Consider the following 12,227-nt stretch of genomic DNA (forward strand, 5'->3'; position numbering starts at 1 on the left):
ATTTCCTGTTTTTCCTTATCTTGTGACTGTCACTTTGGGATCTGTTTTTAACAAGATAAATGTTTGCTGTTTAATAAGATAAATGTTTGCTGTTTACCCAATAAACTATTCATCTCCGGGAGAGGGAGGCAGGATGTAGACCATATTTGGGCAAGGAATTCTGTGTACCCCTATGATAAGTTGAGGAATTCTATGTACCTTTGTGATTTGTAAAAAACTATATAACCTGCTCTTTAGCTTCTGTACAAGTGTCTCTTCCCTTGGGAAGAGTACCCGCTTTGCAAACCGTTTTTGATATACCCAGAGAGAATAAACATTTCTGTTCTCTTTGTCCAAACGTCTCGTGTGAACTTTTTCATAAAATTTCAGCGCACAACTTGGGGGCTCGTCCGGGATTCCATCCTGTTGACTGTCCAGGGAGGAACGTCTTTAGGTGCACCCTGTCCCATTTGGACAGAAGACGAACCTCCATGGATAGGCAATTGGCTCTGGTAGACCCGTAAAATTGGCTAAACGAGATCACTAGGACAAGGAGACAGAAAGAGGAAGAGACAAAGAGATAAAGAGAAATAATAGAAGGCCCCTCGAGGACCGGGCAACCCTGTGCACAGGTCTGGTAAGTACCTGTAATTTGCTATGGCATTTTACAACTAAGGGACTACTTACTCAGACGGTTATTGGGCGGGTAGGCTAGGTTGTTTGGAGACTATTGAGTGTGTGTGGTGAGACGTCCTTTTGAGGGGTCCTATTAGAGGATCTGCAGGACGATGTGAGAGTTGACTCCTGATTTGCGGTTCCATCCTCCCGCGAGGGAATTGGCCAGAAAAGGAGGCACGAAAGTTGGTGAAGTGTGAATTGAAAGTCTCAATAGTGCAAAACTCCAACAGGGAAATCCTAGTGGGAAAACTACCATTAACGTCCAAGGGCGAGATAATTCTTGGAAAGGTGGGCTAGGTAGCTTGGAGACTAAAAGTACTCCAATCTCCTAGTGGTAAAACTGCCTCGGGTGGGCTAGGTAGCTTGGAGACTAAAAGAGACTTCAATCTCCTAGTGGGAAAACTGCCTTAAAAATCCAAGATCAAGAAGTAAAGAAAATAATGGGAAATAAAGAGTCTGCAGACATAAAGAGAAAAAGAGAGAGAGAGAGAGAAAAGAGCCTGGTTCAGACTCTGAACCTGAAGAGAAAGAGTTGTTAAAACTTTTATTTAAGGAAGTAAAAGAGTTAAAGGGGCAGATAGCCCAGAGTTAAAGAGCTGTGTAGTAACAAAAGGAGGAAAGTTAGATTTTGAAAATGCCTGGAAATTGATTTAGACCCTCCAACTACTATGCAGATTTCAGGAGAATGGAAATTCCCCAAAACATGAAGTTTACTCCAAGTAAGAAAAGAGGCTGAGTGATTAATAGGGGATTTAACATAATAAGGATGTGTAGAATTGGATTGATTGTGATATGTTTGACTGGCCGGCAAATGAATGATGTGTGTGTTTGTGTGTAGAATGGAACTCATTAGCTTATGAAAAAGCTCCCTGGAATAATTGTAGATTTATTTGTATGAAATGGAATTTTGATATGAAAATGATGTATACAAGCAGTAAGAAAAAGTTGGTGTGAATGCATTTTTGATTATTTAAAACAGTAAGCTGTAACTAAATGTACCGGTATGTTATTTTCTAAAGCTAGAAGGAGGGGAAAAAAATTGTTGAGAGAATGATGAGTGGAGAAAAGTATTACATTTCTGTGTAAATATATATATATGTAACATTTTCCTTGTCAAGGATTCTTTTGCCTTGAAGGAGTAAGAGAGAGAAAGGATAGCCCCCCCTTTCAGTGTAGCTGCTCGCTTTTAACAGTTTCCCCCCCTCACTCCCCCTTCTCCTTGCTTGAGAAAGGAGGGGTCAATGGGCAGCTTATTCATAAAGCCTTTCACTGTTTGGATTTGATTCTTTTTTTAAAGATAATTTGAGGTTTTTAAAAGAATTTTAATTAAACAAACACACACACACACACACACATATATAAATATGGAAAAGATTTTGAAAAGATTTTGATGTTTTAATCTATGAGAATTTGCTTCCATTTGAATGGAAGTTGAATCTGATTCATTTTACTAAAAGCAAAGCATTGATTCTAAAGTTTGCCCCAAATATATTTCAGAGCATTTATGTCTCTGTGTGGGACACATTGATTAATAATAATAATAATAATAATAATAATAATAATAATAATAATAATAAATTAGAAGACAGGGTGCTCCACTTTAGGGCTTGCTTTTTTTTTTGTTAACAGCACAAGTTGTTGCCCTTCAGAAATTGTTACAGAACTGATTTAAATATTTTCAGTGTTACTGAAAGAAAGCATAAAATTAATTGTTGGAGGAGCTGTGGTAGTTAGCACCTCTCTTTTTGGTCTTGAACCAAAAAGCCAGTAGAGGGATTGAAAGAGTTTGAAATATGGATTGAAAGAGTTTGAAATATGAGAGAATACTTATGGAGCAAATGATTAGTGTTAGCAACTGATGTTAACTTGAATCCAGCTTAGTTTTTAAGAGGAGATTTAGAAGAAGAAGCAAATAAAATTAATGAGATGAAGTAATTAAATTACAGACCAGAGTTAGATCTGACTTGATGGATGTGTCCTTGAGAAAAGGAAGAGAAAGGAGAGGTTTTGCTTCCCGAGGCAGGGACAGAGGCAGAGGCAGGGACCAAGATAGAAGATGGGGATTTGGAAGTGGACAAGGAGAAAGGATGCTTGGAATGTGATAGATGGATCTTCAAGATTAGTGGAAGGACATTGTTGCAATGGATATGCCATTAAGGTTGAAGATTTTGGGGTTAGGGGAAGAAACAACAGAGTCAGGTAGTGAGCTCCAGGCATTGATCACTCTGTTGCTGAAGTCATATTTTCTGCAATCAAGTTTGGAGTGATTTACATTTAGTTTGTATCTATTATTGTGTTGTTGTTGTTGTTGAAGGTGAAGTCACTAATAGGAAGGACGTTATGGTGTATGATCTTATGAACAACAGTTAAATCAGTTGTTCGGAGGAGACGTAGTTGTAGATTGTCTAAGCGTAGTACAAGTATTAAACCAACCTTATTTTAGGAGAATAATGGAAAGATTACATGAAGGGAGTCATTGGGGAACTCAAGGATTGATAGACACAGTATTGAAAACATTTACTGGGATAAAAATATATACTACAGCACAATAGGTGGTGAATAAATGTGTAAGCCAAAAGGTAAACAAGAACTATGTAAGACAATGACAATGAGAAGGAAGATTACTTGTATTACTGTATATCCCTTTCAGAATGTACAAATAGATTTTATAGAAATGTCACAAGTGGGAAGATTTAAATGTTTACTGGTAATAGTGGGTCAGTTGATAGGATGGGTGGAGACTTTTCCATGTGTAGATGAAACAGAACAAGATTAAATTGTTTCAGATTAAGGTAGACACTTTATTGGGAGAATTGTGCAGGGAACTATGAAACGGTTTGGGAATTTATTGGGATTTACACAGCCCTTGCACCTTTCTGGGAAGGCTGAAAATATGAATGGTAAAATAAAGCATTGTTTAACTAAGTTATACATGGAGACTGGGCTAATTTGGATCAAAGGATTATCTATAGCTCTGTTGAGAATTAGAATTCAGCCTCAAAGAGACACTGGGTTAACGTTTTATGAAATGTTGTTTGGAATGTCTTTAAGGGGGGAGTGGATTAAAAACAGGAGATTTCCATATAAAGATCTGATACAATATTTGCAATCATTGTCCTAGTCTTTTGAATATTCCAGATTAACTAGCCTGTTGTTGCAAACATCTGTCCTGAGTTTTAAAGTAAAGAAATTGGTGATTGGATTCTGATAAAACGGTGGAAGCTCAAGAAACTCCAACCTATGTGGGAAGGCCCGTTCCAGGTGCTGCTGACTACAGATACCACTGTTAGAACTGCAGAACGAGGCTGGACTCATTATACTCATGTGAAGAAAAGCAGTGCTCCCAATACATGGACAAGTCAACCTGTCGGACCCTTGAAGCTGCGGATAACCAGAAAATAAAATGCTTATTTTTCCCTTTCAGCCTGGATGCCTGTACACCCACAAGAAGAGAAATGAAGGATGGGTAATGCTATTATGGCTAGGGTTGATAATGAGAAAAGCAGAGGGTTATCGGATTTGTATAAGTGCAAAAGGTGGACAGGGGAGAGAAATGGGATGGGAGCACTGAGAGAAATGTACTTATGTGTTTAATGAAATGGTAACTGAATGGCCCAAAGATGAGACACATCCTTGCCATTGGGGTGGTCTCTGGGAGGAATTTCAGTGTTATGTTATAATTGGAGCTGAGGATCCATTATGTAAGGTGAATGCAGAATTACAAAAATGGGCAATGTGTGGATGGTGGAATAAGACTATCCCATTCACCTTTATTCACAAGATTCCAGTCAATATAAAATGTGGAAATCAGTTGTATTCAGATTTACCTATGGGATGGACAGGCCGGTGTGCCTTGGACACTAAAATAACAAAATCAACCAGAATATTAAAAACAGGGAGTTTTTGGATGACTGATGAAAAGAAGGTGCAAAATAATAATAAGAGGGAAAATAGACATAAGGGAGAAGGGAAATGATTGCTAGAAGTGCATAAAAGAGTACAAGCAGGGAGCAAGATAGGGCAAACTTTGGTTTACCAAAGCAAATATGAGTGTACAGGAAAAGCTTTGCAGTGTCAGTTTAGGGTTATAGCATATCATGTATGAAAGCAACAAGGCAAAATGACATGTTATGATCCAAAGGAAAACCCAGTTCAATATTGGTTAGAAGTAAAGGAGGGAAATGATCAGGGAAAGCTTCATTCTAAAGTGTGAATAAGAAATCCTACTAATAAAACTTTTAGAAGCTTGCCAGTTGGCCAAGGTACCCACTGGATATGGGAATATGGATTGGCAAAGAACATATATATATATAATGACAAATATATCTGTCCTCAAAAATGGGAGGAGACTAAAGAACAGTGTTTTAATACTGATGAAAAATACTGTCCTTATTGGAATTGTGTAGGTTGGGCCACATGGAATACTAACCCTGGAGCCAGTGGATACCTTACCAAAGTAAATGTGCAAAGTAATTGTGAGAACAATAAGTGTAATTTTGTTAATTTTACCATAAATAATCCACAAGAGTTTATAAGTAAATGGGGAAGCCAACATGGAATATCTGGGATTGACACTGGAGGTTTATTTTATTTAAAAATTAGTAAGTTAGTAGAAGAAGGAAACCCATTAAGTAAGACCTTCTTCTCAGACTTTTGGGAAAAGATTGAGAAACCTTTTAAGTACCAGAGGGAGCCAGAAATTTGCCAAAATTATTGCTCAGACATTAAATGTGTCCAATTGTTATGTGTGTGGGGGAACAAATGTAGGGGACCAATGGCCCTTAGAATGGAATATAAGCATAGCATATGAGCAGAAAGTTAATGGATGCTACAAAATCCGATTGTGATTAGATGGTGTGTAAATAGAATAAATCTCCATGCCCCTAATATTGGATATGTCCCTTGTGAAATACAGTAATGATAGTTTTAAATATTACTGCTCGAACCAATAAGACTGTGCCTGAGAATATTACCATGCCTGAGAATAATCTATGGACTAATGATGTTACCATGTCTTATTTCCTTAATTAGAAGTTTTGTCCAGAGTTCCATTGAAAGTATTGTATCCGGTCAATAATCAATTAAAACTATAATGGTAATGAAAAAGATTGGGGACGAGTTGAAATTACTGGAGAATGAACAGCAAACTATTCAGGAAGAGAAAATGAATAATGAAGAAAAAAGCAAGTTGTTAGAAATAAAACAAAATCTTAAAAAGCTTTGTATTAAAACAAAGAAGAGAAATGAAGGAATTGAAGGAAGAATCCATTGTGTATAAAATAATTTAAGTTTTATTTTAAGAATATCAGTATTTGCTGTCTGTCTGTAGTTAACAAGATTAGGATTTCCTGTTTTTCCTTATCTTGTGACTGTCACTTTGGGATCTGTTTTTAACAAGATAAATGTTTGCTGTTTAATAAGATAAATGTTTGCTGTTTACCCAATAAACTATTCATCTCCGGGAGAGGGAGGCAGGATGTAGACCATATTTGGGCAAGGAATTCTGTGTACCCCTATGATAAGTTGAGGAATTCTATGTACCTTTGTGATTTGTAAAAAACTATATAACCTGCTCTTTAGCTTCTGTACAAGTGTCTCTTCCCTTGGGAAGAGTACCCGCTTTGCAAACCGTTTTTGATATACCCAGAGAGAATAAACATTTCTGTTCTCTTTGTCCAAACGTCTCGTGTGAACTTTTTCATAAAATTTCAGCGCACAGATAGAAAACAAAAAGTTATGAAGTTGAATAAGAATTATTTATGGGCAACCTACTCAACAACCATTAACCAACAGCCATCTGTTTAATGACCATTTGAAATTATAATAACACTGGGGAAAAAATGACCTGCTACCCGTCCTCGCACTTACAACCATCATAACATCATGGTCACATGAGCAAAATTGTCCCAGGATCATAGGATTGTTACCTTCCCAGCTAACTTTCAGGAGCAAAGTCAATGGGAGAAGCTGAATTTGCTTAAGGACCACATTACTCACTGAACAACATTGGCTTAATAACCATGGCAAAAAAGGTCATAAAATCACTTAACCACTGCCTTGATAAGCAATGATCCCAAATGTGGTTGTAAGTTGAGGACCACTGTACACTGGCTAATGCTGCCACGTCTATGAATAAAAGACAAAAGCTACCTAATTGCAAGGAATAGTAAATTTGCAGAGAAACCCATAGCAGGATAGCCCAGCAGTCTCCCCAACTTGGTGTTCTCTAGATGTGTTGGGCCTCAGTTCCCATAATCAATAGCCAATCAACAATTCCAAAGGGATCACATTTGGACATACAGGCCTGAGATGGACGAAACAATGAAAATTGTAGTTTTTCTCTTGGCTGATTCAAGACAGCTAAGAAACTTTGCCTTATTTTCTCTTTGTTCAAAATTGCCCCATCTCCAATACAAAGATCTCAGCCCTTACCTGGCTATTGTGCTCTGGGCTTCTGGAATGGTCCATTAAAACAGCTACTCTTTCAGCACTGAGGATTAAAAAGACAATGATTAACTGAGAAAAGTGGAACAAGACTGAGACACTGAGACTCCGCCATGACGTCACAGTTCTCATTTAAGCCCTGGGGGGTTAATTTGGCTGCCATAGTGAAGAAACAAAACTTCTTATTAAACCCACATCCCAACAAAGCCAGTACAGAGGTGTTATTTGTGAAAACAGTTGGAATGGCATTTAGCCATTTCCTCTCCTATTTTAAGTGAGGATTAATTAAAACCTTGTCAGCAAATTAATCTATTTTTCCCTGCTTTTATCACAGAATACTTAGAACCCTAGAGGCAATTTGTATACTTTACACACTTTTACAATTAAAGCTGTAATTAGATCTTTCAATGTCTTTTTGAAGTTTTCAATACCACCTCTTTACTCTTTCCCCACCCAAAATCCACCTCCAAGTTGCAATTAGCCCTTAATAGATACATTTCTCCTCCTTGTTCTCTGTGAAATTATTAGCAGACTACATTGAAAACAATTACATTTTGTAACAAGGAAGGATTAACTGTATATACTCCAATTCCTGACATTTTGGAGCAAACTCCCACAAACCAAACATGAGACATTTTCAGACGTAACGCTCCCCACCTCTCTTAGCAAAGGCCAACAAAATAAAATAAAAATCATTTGGCAGCTCCATGCTGGCATATCTCCTTATTTTTAAAAGCAATGACATTAAATAAAAGCACCACATTTCAAAATACTCCCTAAAAATGAGTTAAGTCTCATTTTCAGGTACCTTAGTTAAGTTCCTTACTTACATCTGCCTGACAAAAAGCTCTCCTTAGAAGCGGAGCAGTGTAACAAAGCCATATTGAGTAACAAATCCCAGTTTGTGCAATTCGTGGTTCCCTCTGCATCCTGCCTGTGCCAGTCAGCTCAATTCACTGCTTATTCCTGGTAGGAGGGCATCTAGAGGCTGAGTTTTAAAGGAACAGCACCCCATTGACGGAAAGAAACAGATACTCACTAGGAGCAGAGCCTGGAACCGGAGGCCTTGATGGTCTGTTCCAACTTCTCTCGACCTTGTTTTATTAAATCTACAGAAAAAGGGAGTGGGGAAGTAGGGAGGAGGAGTGGATGTTAGCAAACTAAATAAACGCTTCGGGTGGCAATGCGATCACAAGAAATATACACAGAAGCACATTTGTTCTACAGTGACCTTGCCCTTCTCATCAGCCTATCCGTAAATCAAAGTCAGCAGTCTCCGTGAGAAGCAGAGGCAGACCTGTTTGCTCTAGAAAACTTTACTCAGGGAACAATGCAGAAACAAATTCTGAAACCAGGAAAGAGATGGTGTCCTAGAACAGTGATGGCAAACCTTTTTTTCCTTGGGTGCCAAAAGCACGGGCACTATGGCACATGCACAAGTGCCCACACCCATATTTCAATGCCTAGTGAGGGTGAAAATAGCCTCCCCCATCTCCCCGGAGGCCCTCTGGAGGCCGGAAGCAGCTCATTTTCCAACTTTTCCAGAGGCTTCCCTGGAGCCTGTGGAGGGCAAAATCGTCCTCCCTCATCCCCCTGGAGGACCTCTGGAAGCCAAAAATGTTCTCCCAGAGCCTCCTCGCAAGCCAAAAACAAGATGGCTGGTGCGCACATGCATGCTGGAGCTGAGCTAGGGCAACGGCTCGCGTGCCAGCAGATATGGCTCCACGTGCCACCTAGATTCGCCATCACTGTCCTAGAAGTAGTAGCCTCCAGCTTCCCTTTCCCAGAGTACTACCAGAACGGGCCTGCTTTTCTGAATGATACAGATCACACGATAGAAGAGACTCTCTTTTGGGGGGGGGTATACATTTTTTATTGTTTTTCACACCTTATAGAGATTCCAATTTACAGACCTCAAATTAAAATATAATACAATACAATATCAAATGCCAAATTCTTAATCAAATTTTCTAATTATTTATCCAATTATTTCTGGTATGTATCATTCATCCTGTGCTACCTCCTTTCCAAATGCTATCATCCGGATTTTAGATAATGTTCTTCGCTTTCATTTATATTTAAAGTGCTATAGCTATCTAAATTTCTCTTGGCTATTTGCTATTTTTCCTAACTGTGCCATCATCCTTCAGTCCCTTTCTAGCGTTCTTAGAAAACACATTCCTACTTTTATTTAAGAAAAAAACCCTCATTTTATTGTAACTGCCTTTAATAATAGAAAATATCCAAATATCCATTGCCCTTAATAATAGAAAATATCCAAATTTATGTCTCTTTAAAAACCCAGGAAGGAAAGAAATTTTTTTTAAAAAAAGAATAAAAGAAAACATGAAAGTAAAAAGAGGACCGAAAAAGAAAAGGAAAACCACTATTCATATCGTATCTTAATCTATACATAGGAGAAAGGGTTGTTGTTAGAAATTTAAAAATACTCTCTTGAATGCATCATACCTGGCCCATATCCTGTGCCTCTCAAACTTTCCAAGCATTCTGAGAACACAAATAGAGCATCAACCCCTTTAACTCAAAAAATGATAACAAGTCAGTGGACAATTCCCAAATCAGATATACGTGATATTACTGGAATATATGGTAGTCCTCATTGTGACTGTAATTGAGCCCAAAGTTAGTTAGTTAGTTAGTTAGTTAGTTAGTTAGTTAGTTAGTTAGTTAGTTAGTTAGTTAGTTAATTAATTAATTAGATTTGTATGTCACCCCTCTCCGCTAACTCGGAGCACTTATGTTGCTAAATGAGACATTTAAGCAAATTTTTCCCCATTTTCTGACTTTTCTTGTCATAGTTGTTAAGTGAATCATTGCAGTTGTTACATTAAGTGGTTGTGAAGTGAATCTGGCTTCCCCCATTGACTTTGCTTGAAAGTGGTTGCAGAAGACGCTTACATAATCCAGGGACCACTGCCACCATCATAAATATGAACAGGTGCCAAGCATCCAAATTTTGGTTCCGTGAACAGTGGGATGCTGTGATGGTCGTAAGTGTGAAAAATGTCATATGTCACTTTTTTCCAGTGATGCTGTAACTTTGAACCGTCATTAAATGAACTGTTGGAGGTTGAAGACTACTTTTACATAGATTTTTCTAACCTCCCTTTCAAAATAAAGACAGCTAACAATGTAACAGACATTAGAAATAACAAAATTGGTAGTCTTTGTTTATTATTATTATTATTATTATTATTATTATCATCATCATCATTATCATTATCATTATTATTAATTAGATTTGTATGCCGCCCCTCTCCAAGGACTCGGGCCCTTTGTCTTACATTGTTTTAAAGCTACTCTAGCGAAGAGAAGGACCAAGGGAGACATGATAGCAGTGTTCCAATACTTGAGGGGTTCCCATAGAGAGGAGTGGGACAGGCTATTTTCCAAGGCACCAGAAAATCAGACAATGAATAATGAAACTGACCAAGGAGAGATTCAACCTGGAAATAAGGATAAAATTTCTGACAATGAGAGCAATCAACCAGTGGAACAGCTTGCCTTCAGAAGTTGTGAGAGCTCCAACACTTGAGACTTTCAAGACGAAATTGCCGTTTGTCAGAAATGGTGTAGAGACTCCTGCTTGAGCAGGGGGTTGGGCGAAATGACTTACAAAGTCCCTTCTGACTCTGTTACTCTGTATTATTCCGCTCTGGCAATCTCACACTACTTACCAGAGCTTATAAAACTTTCATCAGACTCATCCCTAGAATATAGCTCATCCATTTAGAACCCATACTGCATTTCTGACATTAATACCCTCGAAAATGTCCAGAGATACTTCACCAGAAGAGCTTTTCACTCCTCTGCCCGTAACAGAACACCCTACGAAACTAGACTTACAATCCTGGGTCTAGAAAGTTTAGAACTAAGACATCTCAAACATGATCTAAGTATTGCCCACAAGATCATATGCTGCAATGTCCTGCCTGTCAAAGGCTACTTCAACTTCAACCACAACAACACAAAAGCCCACAACAGATTCAAGCTTAACATTAACCACTCCAAACTTGACAGTAAAAAATACGACTTTAGTAATCGAGTTGTTGAAGCGTGGAATTCACTACCGGACTCTGTAGTATCATCCCCTAACCCCCAACACTCTACCCTTAGACTATCCATGGTTGACCTCACCAAGAGGTCAGTAAGGGGCGTACATAAGTGCACCAGAGTGCTACCATCCCCTGTCCTATAGTCTCTCCCATATCTCATATATCTTCTCTTCTATCCCTATATCTTTTTCTGCTATTCTCTCATAGTTATATTTTACTGCTTTACTTTCTCCTCTATTCTATCTGATTATCTCTATATTTGTCCAATACACAATAATACACAATAAGGATTATATTCTCTATAACCCTCATTGTGTATTATTGTGTATTGACAAAACAAACAAACAAATAAATAAAATAAAAATTAATTAATTAAAAGCGGTCATTTCCAATTTGCTGTGTATACCATGCATGCCTGTTGGATGGTATCTTGCATCTTCCATTCATGAATCTGATTGAGGTTTGTTTTTGTTTTAAAGTTGACTAGAAAATAAACAACAGGCATTGAACAAAATAAGCCCCTGTCTCAGCTGTTGACAACAGAAACAGAAGGTGTGTGCAGAAACTCTCCAAAAGGATTTGGGATATTGATATTGGATCTCTGGAAATAACCCAGTCCAGTTTGGACTGCTTCTGAGTTAGTTTCTTCTTCCTCTATAAATGGATCTTGAGCAAGATATTCTAGATAAGGAACGCCATTTCCCCATTTCCTTACTAAGCTGCCTTGTTACCATCCTATTTCTTTTTAAAAAGCAGAAGAGGGTGACCTTTGCACAAAAGCTAGATTTCATAAGGAGATCAAGTGTGATAAATGTCATAGACAGTGCTAGCTGGAAATCTCATCACTTCCAGAGAAGTTGGTGATAGACATTATGTCAGCGTTCCAACTAAGATCTAAGTTTAAATCAGAGTCCAAGGCAAATACTTCCTCAAAGTTCTAATTTATTCTTAGAGCCATCTTGGCACGTCTCTGGGGAAATGCAGATCTGATTTCCCCAAGATTTTCACTTCCACATTACAGTTCATTCTCCTGTCCCACACCTACAAGTT

The 12,227-nt window shown here is 38.1% G+C and overlaps 1 protein-coding gene across 11 annotated transcripts in view; it reads right to left on the reverse strand.

Annotated features, from left to right (window-relative positions):
- The window catches only part of SGK2 (serum/glucocorticoid regulated kinase 2), a 65,346-nt gene that overhangs the window by 21,517 nt on the left and 31,602 nt on the right, over window positions 1-12,227 (reverse strand). For 10 of the 11 annotated variants that reach the window (XM_070744789.1, XM_070744795.1, XM_070744788.1 and 7 more), the window contains 2 exons: window positions 8,141-8,210; window positions 7,090-7,147 (listed from right to left, as the gene is read on the reverse strand). In XM_070744789.1, the coding sequence (XP_070600890.1) occupies window positions 7,090-7,147; window positions 8,141-8,210 (128 nt within the window). Of the gene's footprint in view, window positions 1-7,089; window positions 7,148-7,931; window positions 8,211-12,227 lie in introns of those variants that run through there. The other variant, XM_070744798.1, reaches the window with a different exon arrangement.

The sequence above is a fragment of the Erythrolamprus reginae genome, chromosome 3 (genome assembly GCF_031021105.1).
Source record: "Erythrolamprus reginae isolate rEryReg1 chromosome 3, rEryReg1.hap1, whole genome shotgun sequence".
NCBI classification, from domain to species: Eukaryota; Metazoa; Chordata; class Lepidosauria; order Squamata; family Dipsadidae; genus Erythrolamprus; species Erythrolamprus reginae.